At 38.1% G+C, this 25894-nt stretch overlaps 1 protein-coding gene across 1 annotated transcript in view; it reads left to right on the forward strand.

Moving 5' to 3' along the window:
• LOC124158765 (alkaline phosphatase-like) overlaps nt 1-25894 on the forward strand; it is a 309017-nt gene that overhangs the window by 204275 nt on the left and 78848 nt on the right. Inside the window, exon 4 of the mRNA XM_046534067.1 lies at nt 2378-2556. Within this exon, the coding sequence (XP_046390023.1) occupies nt 2378-2556 (179 nt within the window). The remainder of the gene's footprint in view (nt 1-2377; nt 2557-25894) is intronic.

The following is a 25894-nucleotide window of genomic DNA, read 5'->3' on the forward strand; positions in this document are numbered from 1 at the left end:
AACCAATAAGTAATGAAAAAATTCGTCATAATAACCACTTATTGCTCTATAATACTTATATATATCTAGGGCCATGGTTTATCGAGGCTTGAACACGGCTATATATCCGAAACCCCATGCACATTTATATCCAGTTAATGGCCAATTTAACCGTCCCATAATGAATCCGTCCCCGCACAATCCCATAATGCATGCATAATGAGGTGAGAGCCGAAATAAAATATGTCGTAATGACCGGAGAGCATTTAATAATGATTAATAATCCCATCAGCATCATCGTATTGGAGTCATTAGATTATTCGTAATTTCCTATTTGATGTAAATTCTTACTATATGAAACTGACAGCTGAATAAAATCGACGGCCCTTCTAACACGATGAGTTTAAGAGATTGACAAGGTCCATTAATTATTTGCAACATTCTCTGGGCTTGTGATGAAAAGTATATAAGTTCGCTCAATTTGACATTTTTATTTTACACACATATCCATGGAAAATAATTTCATGTTGGTATGTAAATATAGATACTTCACAAAAATAAAATATCGTAACATTAACCATAGACGACTAAATACTTGGTTGTGAGGGATTTATTAAATACAATCATGTCAAATGATATCTCTGTAAGCTTTCTCCAGGTCTACATTTTGAATAACAGATCACCCTTCTCCTCACAATGGAGGGGTATGGAAATGGATATTTTCCATTAGTCACCCGTCTGAAATATGTGAACGTGTATAAAATGCCCCACGTTATTTAAAGAATTGAGCCATCATCAATCGCAAACCAGAATGTACTGCTGCTTTTCAGTTCAGATTAAATTTGGCCTTCTGATACGATGAGAGAATGCAAATTCGTTGTTCCCAGTATAAAAGCAATCTCTCATTGAAAAAAAATACGCAACTCTATTAAAAATGTGGCCAAGAGCTCATAGTTTTATTTTCTTCAATTCTGCATTCTGTAAAAGTCACATGAACATATGGATCGATATTCAAATTTTTTTTCGGGAATGAAAATTTATATGGGATCGAAAAACCTATGTAATTCGTGTGGAATTTTCGGTTGACTAAGCCGCGACAGAAAAAATTACATTTGTAATATGCGGGAACTGGGAGAAAAAGGTAAACTTTTACGGATTGATCGTCCCAAATGAATGCAAAAAAAAACAAGCAAAAGGTATGTCAAAACTATGAAATTCCAAACTTTTCCTAAGTTGGTTCCTTTCAAACATAGGTGCCATCAATAAATATTCCACTTTACTAATTATTGGACTTGATTTTATTACATTTATCTCGTTTAAAAACATGGTAGACCTCTTTAATTTCATGAGCAGACAAATTAATACAGAAAAGGTTAGTAATGATCTTTATGAATTTGCTCAATGTGTATGATCAAATGAAGCCATTCAAAGTTAAGAAAGTAACTACTCTTTACAGATAATCCTGGTCAATGGACTGAATTATTTTGATAAAGGATTCAAATGGTAGTGCGTTTCCCCTACCTTGTTCTATTTTTCACACGATTTGATGCTAGTAACGTTCTTTGTGATACCAATGTGGTGTACTAATGTACTTGGACTGATTTCTGTCATAATTTTTTCTAAAACAATTTATTGAGACATCTTCATTTGACAACCTCAGTAACCAAATGTTCGACCGACTTTCAATAACTCGTGTCGTAGACAGTGAGGAAATGATTGAGCATTCAATAAAAAAGAAGTCATCAGCGATGAGACTGGCAATGCAAAGTAAATGGGTTGGTTACAATGTGGGTTGCGGTAACATGAAGATAGAAAATAATGAACTTCATCTGGAAATACAATCTCTGTTTTACTTTACTCTAATTACTGGGAGACGGTACGAACAGCGAAAACAGTTCGAAGCGGGGCATGGAGCAAAGACATTTGAAAAAGATAGGTGATAAAGAGGTATTAGAAATAAGAAAAGCCCACAAGGAGTTTTCATTCTAGGACACTTCGGCAACATACATCTATAAAAGAGAACATGGGGAGTAAAATGCATTCGTCAAGGCAATATATTAGCGTACTAAGAGGCATTTGTCCTCGTATTTTTGTGTGATCATAACCATTCCACCCCTGAGGTTTGATATTTCTAACGCAATAATATATTTTTAAGGCAGAAAACCACCACCTCTCCATTATGATATCCAAATTATGACCGCAATGGCCAACATTATGACCACGTCGCCAACATTGAATCTATATACTGACGTTATGTGGATTCAATGTTGGCCTGAACTTGAGGCTCAATCACCGTGGCCGCTCTGTACATGAGACTATTGTGTTTACTTTGAGGACATTTTTATCTTTTTTGTTTTTCTATTGTGCTCTCATTATTTATACCTCCCGTGCATTTCAGGCAAGGCGACGGGGATCGTGACGACGACGCGCGTGACACACGGCACTCCGGCCGCTCTCTACGCGCACTCTGCGAGCAGATACTGGGAAGACGACGGAAAAGTGCCGCCGGGAGCAAGGCACGCGTGCAAGGATATCGCGCGGCAACTCGTCGAGGACGAACCGGGCAGGAACATCAACGTGAGTACACGCCATTTGCATCAATTCCCATTCGCTCACAACTCTAACCAATTTTACATCAAGAGATGGCCTATAAAGGATACTTCTAGGCAGGCTCGTGCAGTGGCGGATACAGATGAGGGGCGCGGGGGGGGGGGGCGCGCCTCTCCTTTGCGGGTCCACCCGTATTGCCAAACATTGCAGGACCACAATTGTAACTATTTTATATCATTAGATAGCATTGCCTTTTATATGCCTAACGTTTTGATCGTTGGATTATTCTTCCTCATAGGATAATCCTCCAAAATTGTTAGAATAGCAATGGCTGATGCCTGGTTTCGCTGATGGTAGGACCCGCCCGCCTTTGTGACGGTGCGGGATTCCTCGTCCCGTCACTTCCTTCCCTATCCCGTCCCAGGAGGCGTCGTCGGGCTTCTATCGCGGCGGCGCCTCCTTCCTTTCTCCTTCCTGTCCTCCTTCTGGGTGCAGAGGTGAAAATCTCGCGCTTACAGACCCTGCCCCCGGGAGTGGATCCTCGCGAGCCCGCCCTAAGAGTTTCTTGTTCCAGCTGTCTTTAATTTGTGTATAATCACTTTAATTAAAAGTTTCTTTTACTATGACTGTGACTTGATTATTTTTATTACGATAAAATTAAAGGCAACTCAAGATATCTTTTGCGCCCCCCCTATTTTCTATATCCACTACTGGGCCCGTGTTGGACCCCTTCTTAGGGGTGTGAACGGCCATGGTCAGAGGACGCCAGCACTATGCAGGGGGAGGACTAACGAGAGATGTGGCGGTATTTATAAACTATTTTATTCACTCAAGGCGGTATTCAATATGCTGTTAAATGATACATCGTTGAAATCAAGTTAACTGCTCAATGTTGGTATTCTTGACTGTAATATTTGTCACTTTCGGAACTGGAGGGTGGCAAAGATTTCCAGGCCGGAGGGCGCACAGGTCCCCTGGTGTCCCAGCGGCCCAGCACGGGCCTGCATCTGGGGCGGTTCTGATCATTGGCATCGATTGTAGTAAAACTTGGAAGGAAACGATCTTTCGGGTGTTCTGGGGATCATGGTATACTTTCATGATGACATCATTATATTCTCCGAGAGAGTTATACTAAATATCAAATATTGGGGGACGCGTTCCCCACGTCCCGTCCCTCAAAAGATCGGTGCCAGTGTTTCTGATTTCTTCCTTGCTTTTTACACTAATTATTCGTTCATAACAAAGCTAATGTCCTTATTTTGAATAGTTGGTGATAAAATTTAGTTCGGGTCTTTTATGCAAAAGTAGCGCAACTTTAGCCTCATTTCTAATGCGATGGATGAGATTTGAAAGTTTTAAAAAAATGTCTAGCGTTATCTTTATGTTAACTACGGCGCTCATATAAAATATTAATCAAGTTGAATTAAAACGAATATTAACGTAGGTTTGTACAATTTGGAATTGAACTGAAAATATTTGAGCTGAAATAGTCGTGCATTTTTTATCCACGTGTTTGCAAATCAACTGTGAATAATAAAGGTAGGAACGCATGGTGAAAAATACAATAGATACAATAGTAAAATGGAGAAATAAGCACCGAAAAACACATCAAATACACTAAAGCTCAACTCATATTTATTAGTGTGAGTGCAGTAGTTTGCAGTTAGCTCTGAGATGAATGATGGGTGGCGTCAAAATCGAGTTTGTTTTTCGTCAATACCCAAGAGCTGTGAAGCAGTGAATTTTTAATAAAGTGCTAAAATTTTGCCATTTTATCATCAACCGGACTAAAAAGTTATAAATAGTACCTGATAGAAAATAAGTACCAAAGCGCGCAAGGCCGAAAAACTTTCAACAATTTTTATGAACGAAATCTCGGCGGCAAATATTTAGCTTATGTGACTTTCAAAATCAAACTACAGAATTGTATATTTCCTTAATTTATCGCGTTGTTTTAGCATTTTAAAATTAATACTTAATTTAGACCAGGACGGGAAAACTATCGGACCCCGTCAATTTAATCTGAAATCTCAAAATAAAGTCACGCCTAATTGATATAAAGAAAAATATCCCGTTCTTAAACATGAGCAGAAAAAAAGGCCACGGCAAAATAGACCCAAATTTTGCGCTCAGGCGAGTTTCCTACTCAAATGTGAATATTAAAGTTTAATATAGAATATAAAAAATCGTTGGGAAATTAATTTAATTCCAAAAAATTTTATTCCTAGTATTACCTTAAGTACAAAATAATAAACACAAAACAAGATTTAGGCAGGTATTTCTAACTTATCGACGAAAGGAAAGTTGAACTAAAGTCACTCCATTTATGCACAATTCCTTGCGAATGTGAATGTTATTTAAAACTCCTATTGTTCACAATAAATAATTATAATATATTTAAAAAACATTTGCAAAATTCTAATAGGTAAGGGCCACATTAATAAAATGGTCTACAGAACCGTACAGCATTGGCACATTATAAGCATTCAAATTTTGACTTTCTCTTTAAATTTTTTTCCATACAACGTGAACATGATTTTCCAATAGCAAATAACCTTACGGGTCGTAATTCCTCTAAATTCATGCTGGGACACAGGCATAATGGACTCCTAAGTCCTGCTCTCAACGGCGTTTTTTATTTCATCCCTTTTATTCCTCGATATCCTCGTCCGGTTCAGATTCGGAAATTAGTTTGCAGGTCATTTTGACTGCAGAGGATAAATAAACTACAAGGAAAAAAGGCACGGAGTTCGGGAAAAAATGAAAGCGCCACCTCTTTAACAAATGGAACATTTAAATTCCATGCCTGTCCCAAACTAAAAGCACGAACTCCATTGTACCCAAGAAGTTTCCGTTAACCGGATTAAGGGTAATTTATCTCCGTCTGCATTCCTCTCCAACGACCAGTGCTCGAAAAACAACTGTAAAAAAGTGTTCATCCAATGATGCACTCGCTAACAGTTAAAGAAACTATAAAAAAAGGGGTTCACCGAATTCCCCGTATTCGTTAATGGAAAAACACGGCGGGATTGAAAAAAAAATTAAAAACTCCATGTTAAACTAACTGATATCGACGAACGAAATGTGTTCTTAAATCAGCCCGGTTTGACATGATATGCTATCTCACGTGGAGGAAAAAATAAAAGCTGTCGCATTGCCTACAGCTTCTTCCCAACCCGCCAATATTTCCGCGAGGAGTGGATTACCCTTAATAAACGGCGCCGGAATACTGATGAGGCTAGGATGAGATCCCTCGATAAATTTCCTTCCCTCCCACACACCTACTCGTCTTTGCCGCCCTTTAAGAGGTACTAAATACATGCAAATTCGCGAATTCCTTCCCCGGGACAGCTTACGCATAAAATCAAGTTCCGCGGTTCGGTTCGACTTCTCCTACGCCACCCTACCCTCACCGCAGCCGTACCGTAGCACCGCGGGCATCCAGAGTAACGCCAAAGAGCCATGACGTCTGCTCCGTTTGACTCTCACCATTTGCATGCACATGCACTAGGGGATCATTATCAGAGGAGAGTCGAAGAAAAATTTAATATTTGCCGCTGAGGAATACCGCGTGCGAGTGATATCTTCCAATGAATATCCCACACCAATATGGGCACATCGAAGCGAAAAGAACTCAACTGCGTAAATTAGATTTTTAAATTTCTATGCAAAATTTTTTGTTTCAGCCGATAATGATGATGATGTATGGCTTAGTCTGATTTGTAAATCTGGAGTTATAAAGGATTTCATTTAAATCCAAAACTGGGATTCTTGATCAAACTACATTTTCTTCGGCTTTAATTGGCTAGTTTTCTTCGACATTATTATCGCAGCTGGAATTTGCAATATAATTTCAATTTAATCGATTGGATTACTTATTTATGATAAATATGTATGCATTAAATTAATCATGAATTTCCATTTCTAAGTTTATAAATTAATAGCTTCATTTGGATAGCATAAAACTGTATTTGTATTAATAAAGCCCAATTTTCATCAAACTAATCAGAACGATTAATTCACGTTACAACCAGGAGAATGCATTCAAATTTGGAAACTACCAGGCTTTCCAGCAATGCCTTAAGGATCCTTTTTGCCTTACATTAGAGCCTATAATGTAGCAGATATTTTCTGGGAGTAATTACCGTGTGATAACCACCAGAATGCCATCACGGACTCGCCAGTTAGTGTATGCAAAAAGGTACTAAAATTCCACAGGGGTAAAAGAATGTTCCTCGACCGGGAGCCGAGTTCAATTTCTGTCCGATGAAAATAATTTTTCCTATGAAATCGTAGGCTTGACTTGGTGGAAATGCGATCATCATCATTAGTCAACAACCCTAAGATTGGTTTGACGCAGCTCTCCATTCTTCTCTTCTAACCGCTTACCTTTTCATAGCTACGTATTTCTTCTCTTTTATAACCTTTATAACCTGGCCTATGCAACTCATTCGTGGCCGTCCCTTGCCCTTCTTCTTTTCCACCTGTCCTTCAACGAATGTCTTCATCAGGCCATCATGCCCCAATGTGTAGCCAACTAAGTTGTCCCGACTTCTGCTTCAGGTTTTTAGGAGGTTTCTCTTTTCTTAGCACTTCCTCGTTCCTTACATGGTCATTCCATTTTACTTTCCATGCACCTATACTCATAACTTCATCACAATTGTCCGATATACTCTCTCGGGTAGTTCCCGCCCGGAGATCCGAATGGGGGACTAGTTACCACAGAAATGTTTTACCCGAGAGAATTCCATCATGTCGGATTATTAAAAGTTGGAGTAGCTACGACTCGTCGGGATTATATTGTGGTGGTTTCCCTTTGCCTTCCACATCGCAGTACTACAGCAGTTAAATTAAATGTTACCACGCCTGCGGTGATATGAGTGTCGCTGTATTGACCACCATGGTCTCCACCTTCACTCATATGAAGAAGAGCGATATGGCCATGATAAAATATAAGCTACAAATGATAATTTCCACACTTTATATTAATTTATTTAAACTCTTCTTTTATATATGGCTCTAAAGCTTGACCAAGATCTTGAAAATGACATAGAAGGCCGAAACCATGATCGGTAGTTGAGTTTTATACAGTAGATTCCGGTTAATTGGGACATATCGGGACTTGTGCACTCTGCGCCAATTAAGCGGCTGCCACAATTAGGCGAACTATCCTGTATATGGGCATAAACAAACGTTCAAATGATAGAAAGAAGACTAAATAATTTTTATAATGCAACATAAGGTTATTAAACTATTAATTGGATTAATAAATCAGCGAGTTTAGTTAATTTATTATGATTTTTAAGAATTATAACAACTTAGTTAAAAAAGATTTTTCACAATTTTGAATGAATGTCTTTTACTAAGTCCTATTAAAGAAAAGTCCTATCCTCTTGCGGATTGTATATCAACAAGAGCTTTCAAAATAGGGCAAGAATAGAAACATTTGTGAAAAATAAGAGTAAATCAAAGGAGAAAAATAAAAAATAGTATTCTGAAAACAAAAAAAAATAATTTTGTCGCGAGTATAGAGTCTATGTCGCCAACTCATGACCCTATAAAGCGGCATGCTGTCCCAATTAAGCGGAGAATACTGTGGTATATTCCTCTATTGGGTTCTGTTCTTCAAGATCTGCCCCAATTAAGCGGCTGCCCCAAGTAACCGGTGGACCCATTAAACGGAATCAACTGTATTAGTCTGGAATTTACCATTTGTAGAGTATATGTCATCATGGAGATGATTTTTCTCCTGAGGATTTTTTTCCGCGACACGATGAATAGAAGATATCGAAACAACTTCACCAACAACCGCTTAGGACGCGAAAGTAACCCAGGTTGCCTTGTAATATTTCCCGAGAGATATATCTACAAGACCCTTGATGCCCTTATCATGCCGTTAGCTCATCCACTCGACTCTTCTTGGTTATTGGCTACCTGACTCGAGTTGGCAATACCATCTAAGAGGACTCCAATAAGCCAAAGGTTCGCCTATACATCCCCACTCGGTCCTTCTCGAAAATCCGCTCAAGATCCTATATACTTATTCCCTACGCACCGAATTCCTCGACACTCCATCCGCCACTTTCCACGGTTACATGAGAAGGAAGGGCCTCCTCACTTTAAGATGGGGATAACGCACCCTATCCATCCTTTGGACCCACACAAATACCTTCTTCCCAAAAACCCTCGAGACCCTATCGCCCCAAATTGGGTCCGCAGAGAGAGAGAGAGCTGGAAAAGACCGCGAGAGCTCGATTCCATCGTTCCAGTTCCGATTGGAATATAGATCCGAATTCCTCTTAAGATTCAGTAAGGACGTGTGGGAAAAGGGAGGCTTTTTCGTCGTTAAGGAGGCCGCACATATTGCGTGGGATGGATGAACGGGTTTCCTTTCGAATGGCATGAAATGGAAAGTATGACGGGGCCACGTTAGCCATCATGCCATTTGAAGCCGCGAATTCCAAATATTCGGCAATTTTTTTTAACTGACCAGTTTCTCCGTTGTACATCTTGATCTACCAAAGCCATCGCTTCAAAATTTCGCCGGGTAGTGATGTTTTTTTCTTCAGTAGTGTCATAACCCATTTTCAAGATGGAACAGCCTGAATTCCAACGCGATGCTTAAGTTGTTACCTCTTGTCAAAAAAAACCGGTTGATCCTGTTAAGTGCGGAAACCAAATGCATCATCAGTGGTAGCCCTAAAATCATTTATAAATCCCACTAGGACATCATCCGGAAAAATATCATATTAAGTTTTCCTATACACATTTAAGTGGCTGTCATAAATCTGGATGATCTTATGAAAAAAAAGGCTCAGATAAAATGATGAAATTGATCACATTTCCAAATGTGTTAACAGGATTTTATAGCAGTTTAAAAGACGGAAACATTCCCTACCGGCTCACAAAAGGAGAGATAGAGAGAGGTCTGGAAAAGACCGCGAGGAGCTCGATCCATCGTTCCAGTTCCGATTGGAATATAGATCCGAATTCCTCTTAAGATTCAGTAAGGACGTGTGGGAAGTGAGAGCTTTCTCGTCGTTAAGGAGGTCGCACATATTGCGTGGGATAGATGAACGGGTTTCCTTTCGAATAGCATGAAATGGAAAGTATGACGAGGCCACGTTAGCCATTATGCCATTTGAAGGCGCGAATTCCGAAATATTTTGGCAATTTTTTTAACAAACCAGTTTCTCCGTTGTACATCTTGAGATCTATCAAAGGCATTGCTTCAAAATTTCCCCAGGTAGAGATGTTTCTCTCTCAAGTAGGGTCCAAACTCATTTTCAAGATGGAACAACCTAAATCCAACGTGATGCTGAAGTTATTACCTCGTGTAAAAAAACCGGTTGATCCGGTAAAGTGCGAAAACCAAATGCGTTATCATTGGTAGTCCTAAATTTATTTATAAAATCGACTAAGACATCATTCCGCATAATGTCACTGTTAATTTTTCCTATGCTTATTTGAGTTGCGGTCATTAATCTGGGAGGTCTTATGAAAAACGTCTCACATAAAATGATCAAATTGATCACATTTCCAAACGTGTTAACAGGATTTTATAGCAGCTTAAAATACGGAAACATTCCCTACCGGCTCACTCAAGGAGGGATATAGAGAGAGCTGGAAAAGACTGTGAGAGCTCGATTCCATCGTTACAGTTCCGATTGGAATATAGATCCGAATTCCTCTTAAAATTCGGTACGGACGAGTGGGAAGTGGGAGGTTTCTCGTCGTTAAGGAGGTCGCACACACTGCCAAAGGAGGGATGAACGCGTTTCCTGTCGAATGGTATGAAATGGAAAGTATAGCGAGATCTCGTTAGCCATAATACCGTTTGGAGCCGCGAATTCCGAAATATTTGGCCATGTTTTTTGGGACACACAACTTTCTCCGTCGTAGTATCTTGAGAGCTATCAACGCCGTCACTTTAACTCTTTCCCGAGAACAGATTTTTTCCCCTTAAGTAGAAACCCTATGCAACGTGGAGACAAATTTTGTCACGAAACTTAAACCCTGCATAACAGCCAGTAGGAGCCAAAATTTTTTTCAGAAAATTTTATAAATCAATGTTTGGGTCGAAAACGTACCATTTTTAAACAACAGGAACTTTGAACCAAGCCCTTGTAGCCAATCGGAGCGCTTGGCTCAAAGTTTCTGTAGTTTAAAAAAATGTGCGTTTTCGACGTAAATACCATCGGTAATTTTGGTTACTACTCTCATCCAGGGTTTAAATTTCATGACATTGTTTTTCTCCACCCTTATCCCTATCACTTTTCATGATGGAATATGCAAAATCCAGCATGGTGCTGAAGCTGTTACCACGTGCCAAAAACAACCAAATGATCCTCAATGGTGCGAAAACCAAAACCATCACCATTGGTAGCTCTAAATTCATTAATACACTCAACTACGATATCATTCCGCGTGTATCTAGAGGCAATGTCACCGTTATCTTTTCTAATGCTTTCAAAAATCGGGGGTTGTGAATAACAATCTCGAAAATCACATGGCATGGTCAGATCAATTACATGTCCAAGTGCGTTAGCAGCATTTTATAACAGCTTTAAATAGAGGGGCATGTCTTACCGGCTCACAATGGGATAATCGCAGTATTTCCCCATTTAGGTTGTTATTAATGTTATTATCATGTGGAGAAAATTCAAAGTAATGGACGTAGTACCTCCAAAAATACTTAAACTGTTTTTTCTGAAATTCCTGCCTTATGCCGTTTTCGAAATAATAGTTTCATCTACTTCTTACGTCTGGTTTACAAATGGTATGAAATAGAAGGCCTAGTTACGCAATAAGTAGTGTCGTGACTTCCCACATTTAAAAAAATTTCAAAAGGAGCTTGGCACTTCCCATCGATATCTTGAGTGACCGAATGGATTTATGAAAGTCCTACAATTCTAAAAATTTACAAATTAAAGCCTTACCTTGCCTAATTGCCTTGAATTTGAGGTAGAAAAATGGCATCGTACTTTCATGCAATTGTCCTCCAAAACTCGTAAATTATACAACAGTGCCACCAAGGCCATCATCGAAAAGTCTTATTATATTAGTTCATCTAATTTACAAAGAATGTGGTATAGATAGTTGATCATCGAGAAAAATGTGATGATGAAAACTGGTAAAGTTCCGGATTGTCCTCTACTGCAACTGAATTTTCGACACGATTTAAATTATTTATTCAAAATCCTCGAATAGAAGAGTGATTTCATCCACAATGGTACGAGAATTACACTCAAACTGTTTATTTTTGTGAGACTTCTATTGTATTCTATATTTTTAATGACCAAAACATGAAACGAGTACGGAGCGGATTAGAACGAACTTATTAAAAGCAATAAAAATAATAAGTTTAATCGTTCTCCATGATATTATAAATTAGTTAAAATTGCGATAAAACAGTGAACTTTGACCTATGACCATGGGATAACAATTGGCTCATTGGTATGCCCTTTTCGATATAAGTGATTATATTTGCGAGTTGAGGCAATTTTTCTGCCCGGAGTACTTATACCGATACACTTTGAATATAACACCGAGAAATTTTAATTTTTTCCCCCAATCAATTTCTTTTCAAAAAGAAAAATGTCTCTTTTACATTGATTTTAATATGGTATGGAATATGCCCTTAGAATACAAGCACTGCATCTGGAAAAATATTAATTAGTCTTATAAGAGCCATAGTTGTCCTTGAGAGCCAACATTTTCACATTTAAATCCTCAATGGCATCCTCAGCCAGGAGTTATTTTTCAAAATCCAATTGAAAAACGCAGATTAGGCCCTCCATTTTAGTACTAGAGTTTTTCATCAATTTATACTCTTCATTTATGAAGGTCAAAGACAAATAAATTTTAGGCAAAACTTCAACTACACGGCAAAGATTTGTTTTTAATTAGCACACCCAGCTCGGAGGAAGAGAATGAACCTGACTCGACTGAAACGAAAAACTTCTATCCTCCAACCAAGGCTCTCAGAGGGCTGAAGTCCCCTTTTGATAAGTTTAATGAAATAGCCTGCATTTCATGATACATTGCAGTTCCATAAATATTTTTAGGAACCGAGGGTGCATGTTTTTACCTCTTATCAAACTACTCAAGAGACATAGCGAGTGCTTAATAATCCGCTGGCGGGTCCTCAAAAGCCATCACATCACAATTCAAGGAAAATGCTCTCCAAGAAGTTGAAAAACTCCAATGGTGGCTCTCTTACGATGGCTTTAGAAGCCAGCATAAGCTACTCTTTTGGGCTGATGGTACTGGAAAAATAGCATTTGAAAAATTGCTAAATCCTTTTTTAATTTTCACAACAAAAAAAAACAAATTTGCAGCTTGCCTTCCAGTGCTTAATCATTTTATGTTTAATATTGGGGAAATTTTAGCGCGCATTATCATAGGCAAAATAATGGAGCGCTTCATAGCCTCGAAGAGCATTTTATGAAAACTCATTATTCAATTCTCATCACCAGACTTCGTTCACAATTTAACTTCCTTAATCTTTATACATGTATATGTTGTTAACTTGAAAAAAAAAATTGCAGGAAAATGAAATCTTAACAATAATATTATATACATTAATCGATGCGTTCTCTTGAACTAGCATCTCTCCTGAAATTAAACCGAATTCAAACGCGAAAAAATAACTTTACATATCAGTCAGAGCCAACTCACGCTGCCACTTGGCTGATTCCACCACAGCAGCGCGAATTGTTTCCAAGGGAACTGGATGATTGACCCCCAAATTAAGTGCATGTTTCAATATTTAACCTTCAAGGTCTAAAATAATTCATCGCACCTTGCGCCAAATGTTTGATCCTGACATGTATAGAAAATACTGAACATTTATTTTATTCAATTTATCAAAAAAATTACCACAGCTGATTGTGTTATTCCGATGGATCAAAAGCCTCACTGATTAGTCATACGCGAAAAAAATTGATTAGGCTAAAAATTAAGTTACACTTAAGAGGAGAATTTAAAATGTTTGCATAATCTAAGCATAAAAGTGTGTAAAAAGTTATATTTTTTATAATAATGAAATATAAAGTACTGTGTATATTTGAATACTGTATATTGTCGGATATCGCTTGAATTGGTCTAGGAGGACAAGAATCAATGCAGAACAAATATAAATAGACATTTATAGAAACAAATACTCACATGTTTCATAAAATATGGAACTATGCAAAAATAGAACACTACTCCCTTTAATTATTTTATTATTAAGCCTTTAATTATTCTCAAATTGATACTCTGACTCTTCAGGATGAATATAAAAAGTCAAGTGCATTCGAAGAGTAATTTTCCAAGTAATTTATTACCTAATTACAAGAATTTTCCCTCTTTCAGCGCACATTCTGCGCTCCGCTCTTCAATTCATTCAAATCATATGATGAAAATATGAATAACGTAATTAACTTTGACATGCAAATTCACAGCCGCTCCATTGGATGATATTATAATTGAAGATAAATATAAGCAATCATTAAAAGAATATTTTCATGAATATCGTCACTGACACGCGCACACTGAGGCTAAATAAACGCCCGACAAGGAGGTGGTTCCGGGGAACAGGAACTCAATGACCTAATTTTAGAATTTAAATGTCAAAGTAACAAAACTTCTCCTTTTATACTTATTTCGCCATCACAAATAACACTCCATACAGGTGGAATAGGATAAGAGCCGCTAAAAGAAACTATTCCAGAATAATTTTACGAAATGGGAGGAAATGCTATTTCCATTCGTAGTTATGAAGAGAGAATAAAAGTTTTTGACGCCATCCCCTCCCAAAAATTAATCAGAGAACTAAAATGGATATTTACAAGCTTGACTTCATGAAATATTTCCATTTTGAATAAAAACACCTTGTAAATTTTACATAATTTACTATGGAATCTCCAGTGGTTTTTGATTCAACATTAAGAAAAATGTTAGTTTTCACGAAGTAATAAAAATTCTAGTTATTTTCATGTCAATCGAAGGGGGAAAAAATAAAACAACACCCGATAAACCTTCGAAAACGTTGCTAAATCAACTTGGTGTGGGATAAAATAATCAATCAGGCGATTTGAAGGGGAAAATGAACCCCAAGATGCTTTAAATAACCATCAATATTATAAGGGATGGAAACCAACCAGCTAATATAGTCTTCTCTAGGGGTTCCATTTCAACATTTAGCTCAAGAGCTCGATTTCTCATACGTTGCTCGACGATGCAATGCTCGTGTTCGCTCCACTTCGATTGCTGTGTTTTATTTCATCTATTATTGTGTCATTTACATGCATTGTTTTCCTTTACTTAATTCTGGTAATAACATTCTTTGTCATTTTCCGGCTAACCTTCGCCAGTTCCTTGGCCATTAGTACGCTTTCTGATTTTTCCTTAAGTGGCCATACATCACAGCTGTAAGTTACTACACTTTTAACTATAGTATCGTATACATCTTTTAATTTTCATTAGATATTGCAAGGTCCAATAATCAGCTATTCAAAATTAATATTGCTTTTGTTTTCCTTTTAATTTCTATTTTCCTAATAGCTGTCTGCTTCGTTTTGTTTTCTTCAATTTGTATCCTTCGGTGTTTGTGCTCTTTGCGGTTTCCGACTACTTGCCCACCCGCTGGTATAACAACCCGCTATATTCATCGCATACTGACGTTTTTTTCCCCTCGATGCTAAAATCCAAGGTGTTTGAGTTGTGGGTATGGAAAGGAATGGAGAAGGGGAAGTGAAAGGAGAGGAGGAGGAACGACGAAGATCTGAACATGGTGGGTGAGGAGAAGCAGCTTTTCGATGAGATTCGAAGGAGTCAAAAGGTATGGATGGAGGGAGTACTTACCGGGGAGGGGATGTTGAAAAGAGTGTTAGAGGGTAGAATGTTAGGTAAACGAGGGAGAGGAAGGAAGAGAATAGGAGTTTTATAAAGAATTAAAGGGAGTAGCCCTAGTTGTGAGTTGAAGAGGGGAGTACATGACGGAAGGGGAAGCTGCAAGAATGCTTGTTAAGTACTCCATACAAATCTACCTCGATCGGTAGAATACTTAACTAATAACTAATATCCAGCCCACATTTTGGTAGTCATCGACTTTGTATGACGTGACTATCTGAGAAAAAAACTAGATCCAAATTTCAATGATTGAGAGTAATATTCCTTAAGTGCAAGGAATATTCCACTCATGGGTGTACCCAGCGAGGGGCACGAGGGGGCAGCTGCCCCCCCAGAAGAAAAAATCGCAAATTTCTTAAAGGAAAATAATATTTTTTCAAGCAAATAATTTTAAAAACTAATGAAGAGATGTTACAGTTTCCTTAAAATGTTGACTTCGTTCACATTTTCCATGCTTAAATCTTACCTAAAACTTGAACAACCATGACTTGCCCCTCCCCCTAGTTTTGATCCTGGGTACGCCCTTGATTCTACTGAAGCAACGCTCTACGAAACTATATACCGAGACGGGCAACTACCGCGATGCATCAAAGATGACACTTATTTTCGAGATTAAATTAAATTAATAAGGTATGACGGAAACAATACCAGTTTACGAGGAAAAAAACTGCGCAAAAACGAAGCAATTAAAATATAATTAAAACGGTGAACTTCATCCACGTATCAGAGTAAACGGAGATGAACACGAGAGTTAACATCTTTCCCTTCGCGACTCGAGAGAAAGCAAGAGAGAGGTCATGCGTTTTCCTTCTCGTTATAAACCCAAGAAGGTCAAGGAAGGATTTTTAAACTTTCTTTCTCTCGTTATCTCACTCTCGCGAAGGGAACGTTAAATGAAGAACGCTCTCGAGGAAGACACCTGCCTCTCTCCCTCACCTTTTCGGAACACAAGGGAAGCACTCAGGAGAGGTGCCAAAGAGCGTTCCCAAGGACCGCCGAAAACAAGTGAAAGGAAGAGGGGCTCTTATGGAATTCAGCGAGGGAATGGGAAAATTACGTTATGAAACTCAGGGCGGCAGGCAGGCAGGTCAAGGAGCTGAACCAGGTTCACTTTACGAATTGGAACTCTTTGGAAGCGAGGAGGTCACGTTGAGTTTGCTTCAATGAACACCTAACGTATCTATTTTCGCGTGCTAGGCATCACCTGCATTGTATAATAGGGTAGTTTCCTCCATCAAAGAAAGCGAAAGGCATTGATTGCGATTCGTTACCCACCATTAGTGTATTCATAATATACAAATTATTTCGTTTTAGAAATACCGGTTTAGACGAATGGCAATGGTCCATTTTTATCCTCATTTAAAAAGGGCCAGATTGGCGCCCATGCGATGCCACTCCACGTGACGTCACAGGGACCTAGTTTCTATACGAGTAGATAGGAGTTTTACATCGTCTGAGATTACCAATGCATGCATGAGGCACAGAGCTCAGGGAAACATGTCTTAATAATCACCTATTAAAACAGGCTAAGGTCGGAAAGTTTCCTTCGTTTGATAAGGTATTAACAAACCTTTTTTAAGCCAGGCGCTATCAGCCAGCAAGGTACTCAGCTACCCGCTAGCATCCTGCGTCCTATCAGTGCTCAGAGCCTTGATCAAGGTCACCTCACAAGGCGGGAGGGGGAACCAGAAATACGTCACACGGAGAGATTTCCTTACCCGTCGCGTTTTCGCGCGCTTGAAAATGTTCACTTTTCAATTAATCGCGAAAAATAGATATTCTCATTTAAAAATCTAAAAGCGTGAAATACGTACTCCAGGAGTAAAAATCTTCCGATATAGGCAATAAAAAATAATAGGAAACCACCCTATTGATTTCTATTTCCAATTTTATTATTATTTTCTATGTTTACAATGTGTTAACGTGAAAATTTTTGTGCAATTTACAGCAATTTTAGCAATGCATGTATCATATGAAGGTTGTCTCAACACAGGTACTCTTACTGCAGGTAGAGGAACTCGAGGCAACCTAGCTTGTAATCATGACATGTATAAGGTATATCTTGTTTCAATTCGTAATAGGAATAACTCCATCCATTGATCTATATCTCACTTTTCTGATTCTTAAACATTATTTCTAATTATCTCTCTGAGTAATTTAACCCGAAGTATTGAGAGGATAGGTGAGGGTTCAGCTCATCTTCGGCTAAGCTTAAGGCATTAAAATAGAAACAGTCGTAATAATTGTCCGCGCTCATTATAAACTCTTCACCAGTTTCAATATTCACCCGTATTTTCAAGTCATGTCACGTCAATACATATACGTCACGTAAAGACAGCTCTAGAAAATGAATTATTTACATTGAAACCGGTGAGTTGTTAAATAGGTGTGGAACATTACTCGAGCTGTTTATATCTTATTACAATGAATTTCCACGAAATAAACTCTTCCACAATCGACCCAAACTTCAGGCATTTGAATAACGCAAATGCAGAGTAGGTGAAGGGCTAGTTCCCTTCAATTCAATTCAATTCCAATGTACCTACTCTGATTAATTAACGAAATTTCCATATGGAGAAATAGTTTTTAAAAATTCCCAATAGATGGGTCTAGTTTCTTCTAAAACTTTTTGACACCAAGTGCTGTCGGAAGAAACAAGTTCAATTCCAGTCCATTTTGAAATTCTGTCTTTCAAATTTTACATTTAGTTTTACGCCAGGATTCATATAAATATCCCTGGTATAGCAACCATGAGGTGGGTATGGATGAAGCAAGTGACAATTGGGCTGGGAAAAGAGGCTGATGAAGGGACATTTAGTTGCATGATACATGGATTACTTTAATTTCAAATAGCATAAATGGATTATACCACTGTGTGAAGGATCAAACTGGATTACCTGTACCACCTGTACATTTGGAACTTAGGTTTATTTTGTGGATTCGGTTCATGGGATTTGACTCGTGGCAATGAATCGGTTCTTTAAACCGTTCATAATGAACCAAATGAATCTGGAATTCATAAATAATGCTTGAATCCATATGAATCTGTGAACTTGCTGCATTTCAAATATTATGACTGGTAGATACTCACAGTGATTATTAATTTTCATTTCAACGGCATCTTTTATACATTGTTTTCTGATTTTAAAACCTCTTCAGTTTTCCTGAATATTTTTCTGCGCAAAATTAGTAGACCACAATTAAGTTATTGTGAAATGAAAGTACTTTTAACAAAAATAACTCTTAAACCAAGTTAAAATTAGTCATATTACAGACAGTTTTTACCTGTTCCCTTGCATGGAAATATTTCATAAAGAATTACATCCGAAATAAAAAAACTTGTAATTTTGAGAAAGAAGAATTCATATTAATTCCCTAATACAAATTACCGTACCTCCAGAATTTTTATTTTACTGATATTGTCCAAATACTTATAGCTCTGATAACTCCGAGAAAAATATTTTATAATAAAAAAACGTTCAACGAATTCAGTGCATATTTTCGTTCATCACACTGAAGTACATACCGTACATACCTATGAGCCAAATAAATAGTAATTAAGGTGAAGAGTTCATTTTTTATTACCAGCCTTGATTACCGTTTGCCATAATCTAATGATAATTCACCGCCTTTCGTGGGTGGCATAACGCAGTCGAGCCGAATTCAAATCCCTCTTATTGAACGATTTGGATTCGGTGGATTTGAATGTTCCGTCAAATCGTTCATTTGGAACGATTTGAGTGGAAAACATTGATTCAATTCATTCGGTTCATGCCATCAAATCGTTCATTTTGAATGATTCATTCATGGAAGACAAAGCTCTACTGGGTGCTTTCCATTCATTGACACACGTCGACACAAGTCGACTTGCGTCGCGGTTTTCGTGTTCCATTCGGTGTGTGTCGCCGACTGTTTTGACACAAGTCAACAAACGGTAACGCACAGGAATAGGAGAGTTATAAACAAATGCCGCGAGCCGACACAAGTCGACTCATGAGTCGCATGAATGGAAAGCACCCACTGTAGATAGTCATACGACGATGAACACGATGCAAAGAGAATCAACAACGGTATAAGAATTGAAATAAAATGTACCATAATATGAGGAAGCGAACAAAAAGTCAGAGGTGTCAAGTCAGAAAAGTCAAAAGACAGAAAGTCAGAAGTCAACAAGACTGTTTTTTTTACGGCGAATGCCACTAGAGAACAGTGAGTAGAAAGGGTGAAGAGATTTTTCAGACTCGTGCCTTTGTGTTTTTATAGACCCACCTACAAAGTGAGCTGACTGGAAGGACCAATCAATATTATTTATATTTCAATGCAAGTAGAAGCAAAGGGGTATTTTTGCAGGTATGAATATGAGGACAATGGTGTGGAAAAGAAGAAAATTTCCTAAACTACATTACTCATGGCACTTGCTATGAAGTTGAAGTTCACACAAGAGTTTAAAAAAATTTTAATCGGAGAAGTCGTTGTGGAGTTATGGAGCCATGGAGGAGCATGCGCACGTAGGTATATTCCCAGGTACTGAAAAGGTAGCATTCCGTAGCAATTTTTGGGAAGACGTGTTAAGAGGCATGAAATGGTATCACACGAAACCTTATGGAAGCGTTTCACATTCATTTTTTATGAAAAGAAACGGTAACTTCGTAAACTTCCACACCTAACTTCTTGACCTGACCTGCGTCAAGGTACCTCTTTCAGCATACAAACACTGTGAAAAGACGACAAGGTCTCCACGCCCTTTGAAAATGGTAAGAAGTGCCGATGCCTAGGTCAGGCTGAAGAAAATGAGGATGGTTTTTTTTGCTAAGATGTTTACGAAGACGGCTTCCTCCTTTTAAAATAAATACGAAAAACTGCCACCGTCTCAACTTTTCTTCTGCCAGATCTGAAATTTTTTTCTTCGCCCTTTCAACTCGGGATTCTCCAGTGATATTCACCATAAAATAAAAACAGTCTTCTAGAATTGCACTTGTGACTTTTTTTCGCTTTCTCAATGCCCACACCTTTTCAAAATCTTACGAGTCATGATTTTTTTTTGCATTCATCTTCATTCATTTGACAAATTTTGACATACTTTTAGACATATGGAACCTCAGCCGGCAGCAACGCATCTCTAAAACCCCATTTCCAACTCTGATAACTCCTTTTCTTTAATCTCAACTACTTCGGAGTCACTGCGATCTTCGGGAACACTCCAACGGGTGAGCAACTCCATAGTATTTTACCAAGGTATCTCATGACCTGCTTTCTCACTTTGTAGAATTATTATTTCCTTGTCATCGAGAACATATTTTTTTGCTCTCCACTCTTATAAAATGTGTTAGAATTATGTACAAGTAATCTCGACGACAGAAGTGAATATATTTTTTGTCAATGCAATTCATTGCGTTGAATTCTTTCAGACTGAATCATAAGCCCGTGATATTCAATTGTCTTCATGATATGTTCTACTTTTGCAGCTCTTATATACTCTTAACATATCCTTAAAGTAACACCTGTGCAGGTAAAGCCAGATTTTGAAGAAAGTTATTACTGTAGGAACCTAAAAGTTGAGGTTATAGTGATATCACAACTGACTCTTACCCATGAGCCGCTATCGTATTTAAATTTTCGAGGTATATAGCGTAAACATACAAGAGCTTATTGATGGACATTTAAACTTACAAGCGATTTCAATTAACGATAAGTTAGAATTCCACCAGATGAAGTGGGAGTCAACTCTCTATATAATTTGATTAACTTCATCACATTTCCAATGTACCTAGCACTTAAAGCCTCTCCACCATCCAAATATTTGTTACCATTCCCTTACTAACTAGCACTGTTTCTGCGACTACTCACTGATTAAAATGATGAGCGTAGTGCCCTTGATGCCATTGCGATAGAATTACATTCAATTATACGGTTTTTAAGAGTGTGCATGACGGAGTGACGATGAGGGTTAAGGCCTGACCGTTTACCTGATGCATTTTAATATACAGGTGTATGTATGAATGAATGATCGCAAGATTGAACGCGAAACTTCACATTATAACCGTTAAAATTGTACCAATACATGATTAGGAAATTGAACCAGTTCATACATAATGCAAAGGGCCATAGATTCCAGTAAGTTCCGTTCTCTTTAAACCATTCAGTCAAGTGTGCATTCACTAGCACAAGTAATTGGATAGTTTGATTCCGTCAAATAAAGTGGTTTCCAAGAGATAAAATCCCAAGTGTACTTGAACTATTGCAAGTTATTGGATAGTTTAATGCCGTCAGATGAAGAGGTTTCCAAGAGATAAGCATCTTGCACAAGTGAAAAAGGATACTTATGGTGTAGTATCTTATGGCGAAATGAAAAGGAAACATCAAAAAATACAGAAATAGAGGTCCATGTTCTAACCAAACTAAGTACTGTTTTCTGTAAGAAAGGGTACTTAATGTAGAGCAAGCCTCAGCCTCCTAAGCTATGTTCTTTAAGTAAGCACTCCTTCTGAACCTTCCTGCATACAGTGTGGCTGTGAAGGTGCAGGAGAGGAGAAGAAAAGTGTAGGGGCTCAGAGTGAGAGAGGAATTCTCGGCTTATTTTTTCTCCCCATCGTCTTTCCCTCGAGCTTAGTCGAAGAGGTCTCGGCGAAGAAGGTAGGGTAGCTGAGAGGTCGAGGAATGGGACGTTAGAGGTATAAAGAAAGATGGAGAACGAGTTTAGGAGAGAGAGAGATGAAGATAGTAAAAGGAGAGAAAACGAGAAGTGTGGACGGGAAAGAGCTGTGCGAGGAATTTTCACACGCATTATTCATTCGAAGGACACCTCCAAAACAAACTTAATCCGTGCGAAAAAAAATAGCTGGCACTCCACCCCCTCTCTCTAAAGAGGAACGGAACATTTTCGCGCGTAATTTAAAAATAAAGCCAGTTAAAAACACTACTATTCACTAAGAGGAGAACTCCGCAGCTAAGTATCTCCATGGCTCACGCAAATGTAAAGCGTAATGCTAAGCAGGAGAGGGCTGAAGAGAGCGTAGAATTTGTCTCTAACCTCACTAATTATCGCTGCTATTATTTTAACTATTAAAAAGTAAGCCTTCATTTTTCGAGAGATGCGTTATCTAAAAATTTTCTCTGCCACCGAGGAGATTGAACAAAATAAACCTGGGAGTGAGTGTCATGAAGAGGGAGTGTGTCAGTGAATAAGGCTTATGTGTCACTGTTATTTCTTCTAAAAAACAATCCTAGTCTGCGTTCCAGTCCAAAAATAAGAGTCTGATTGGTTCTTTTCTTTGATCTCCCAATTTAGATAATTGAATTAAAGTTTATGTTAAGAATGACCATTGTAGGCTTACGGGCACTCAGCAGCGTCACATAATTTTTAAAAGTGTCAATGTTTAAGTTAAGTGTCAAAGATTAACTTTCAAATAGTGAAGCACCACATTATGTGTGCTACGCATATATTCCATTAAATTTATAATGCCAGTATCTTCATTATAATGACAAAAACTATTTTCTTACAAAATTATGACTTTGGTTGCAATAGCAAGCTTATCCGCGATGTTCTAATTCCTCTTTACCATCGATTTTTTTACCCCTCAGATTCCCTGATATAGTAGCAGCTTAGAGGCTGTTGGCAACACTTCCATAGACAGAAAATAGAAAATTTAATGTGGCGAAAAATTTTCTTAGGCTTTCAAACGATTTTAAAGGGGGTCGATTCCATGACTTTTTGTCGTAGATACGATATCGTCTCGCTCACCCAAAATATTTGTATGAGTAGGTGAGTCAGTCAGTGAGTTGCCAGCAGAGAATTATATGTTATATAGATTACATTTTTTCCGGCATCAATACATCATTTTTTTAAGTATCTTCAATAAAGCTACTCCAAATAATGCATGAAAAATATGCCTGGTGAAAAAAAAACAAATAAAGTCAAAATTCCCTTACCCTTCTAAATATTTGACAAAAACAAAAATTTGTCTCCATTAAGTAAGGGAAGCATTCCTTAGGATCTATAGAGAGCTTTTGCAGTGAATGCTTCATCAAGGCAGCTCTTGCATTTTCGATTCAATTTCCACGAAATTTCCATACATAATTTAAGATAGAGATGCATGACTATCGCGTCTTGCAATTTAATGTAGGAAATGAGCGGCAAGATGGTCTGGCGGCAGAAGCAGCGAACCTTCCAGAATGATGACGCCATCGCAACCACAGAATGAGGACAAGATCAGGATATCAGGATGACTTTTTCAAAATATTAAGTCCTTGGATAAACAAGCGCATCGACGTGCGCTAATTGTAACTGTATTTGAAATGAATCTAGCCTCAAACGCGACCAGCATGAATCATTCAATTACAGAATCCATAACCATCTTTCTGCGCAAAATCTGATCCTTCGTTAAGCTATTCTTTTTTAGAATAAGCATAAGGACCATATCAAATGGATAGACTAAGTGAGCAATGAGCAATTCCAAATATGAGTAGAAGAAAAGTCTTATAAAGGCCTTGACAAAAAGGCGGACAAACTAAATGAGCCATATATTGAGGTATGACGGCCATATGAACACAATTGTCGATCGACAAGAGGATGACAAGCCTCAAGGTGGCCTCTAAATGTTTTTTCAACCACCACACATTTAAATAGGATCAAAGTCGCCACTTGCGTCATTAACGGACAAATTGATCCAAGTTTCACGGGAAAATAAGGTAAAATTAGGGGGTGTGAACCGAAATTCACATTTACGATGACGTGATTCATCAAGTTCATAAGTCTTCAATGCTATTCCTCGCAATTGCAAATGCCATATTGCAAAATGTTGAAAAAAAATTGGATCACATCGCACCTTGATGGCAAGGAAGAAGATGGCAAGAAAGATTGGAATGGAAGATATCGAATAAATATATAGAGCAGGTAGTGGAGAATGTGAAAGAAAAGAAATATGTAGGTGTGAAAAAATAACCTGATAGGAGAATATTGGAGCTGAGAGCTTCGTCAAACCAATCTTAGGATTGTTGACCGGTGATGTTGATGACGATGATAAACTAAATCTGTTGTGCCGATAATTTTTGAGGATATCACGACTTTCGGACGAGGAAATTTCTCACAACATTGATTCCAAAGCTATCAGAAAGAAATTTAAAATGCATTGCTCATCTGGTGAAACTTGGCACAACTCATTTTATGAGTGACACGTATCTTAGATCTTTAAATATGATATTTTTACAGAGGAAAAACACTTGGTTTGAAATAAACTCAAAAATGAAACCACAAAATTCAAATGAAGACTGGGGCCTTCACTTTTGTACTCAACTGGTTTCTACCACGGCAAAAAAATATCCAAAAACTTTAGAACTGAGCCAGCTTGTTCAGCAAACTTCGTATTGGCAATTAGTAATATGATTTCGATTTAGTAATAAATCCGATAACAGTACCAATGTAAAGAAAAATTGAGCAAATTTGACTTCAATCAGCGACATATGATGAAATAAAATAAAAATACAGACTAGGAAATGTGAAAAAATTAACTTTTGAAAATTATATTTTGTCAATAAATCAAGTATGAATAGATAAAACAAAGGTAGAAAAATATTTAAGATGTCTGCTAATTTATAAGATTCTTTAAAACAAGGTTATCAACTCTTTTGAAGTGAACGTCTGCCGTGTAAACCATACTCTGTACAACGAAACTGCAGGTGTTAAAAACTTGAAAAAACTATGGTCAATAGAGTCGTATAATAAAATTATAGAATTAGTAGCATTTCTTGCGCGAATCATGCCACATATGAAGTACCTTCCAAGTAAATGATTGGATGATAAAACTAGCGAATTAAAACTTTCAAAACCCGTCGCAGTCAAACTTAGAGAGAGATGCAGAATCTCACGGATAATTTTTCGACATCCTAAAACAGACACTTCCACTGGTAATGACGCACCTAGCAACTGCAACTATGTTTACCACGCTTCGCCAACAGCCGTACGAGGCGAACAAAAAGCTGCTGAATAAAAGTAACTTTGTAAACAGAGGAGTTTATACAAGACCACCTCGTCCCCGCTAACAACACGTTCTGGCGCGACGACGACGTCCCTGATTTTCCAGAAAACATACCACCGCCGTCATCACCCCTGTCTCCTCTCCCCCGGTGACGAGGTTGGATTAAATTGGGAAAGAGCGCGAAGCCTCAAGCTAGAGTTGATGGGAAGGGAGGAAGGTTGGGTAAACCATTGGTACGTCCCCACGAATGGGAATAAAAATTGATGCGACTTCTTCGTCTCCTCCTCGCATCGATTTCTTCCCACGAAATCGCACCGCTGCCTTCACCGCTAACTCACTCCACTGAGCTCCGAGAGAAGAAGGGGGACTCGAGAGGGAGAGCTCCTCCTCCGCCCTTGTCGACGCGAAGCGCCTGATTAACATGCAAATTGTTAATTAGATCTCGACCTCTCCCAAGGTCTCCTTTCCTCCCTCGAAATAAGCATCCCCATCCC

This window comes from Ischnura elegans, chromosome 5 (genome assembly GCF_921293095.1).
Source record: "Ischnura elegans chromosome 5, ioIscEleg1.1, whole genome shotgun sequence".
Classification (NCBI taxonomy): Eukaryota; Metazoa; Arthropoda; class Insecta; order Odonata; family Coenagrionidae; genus Ischnura; species Ischnura elegans.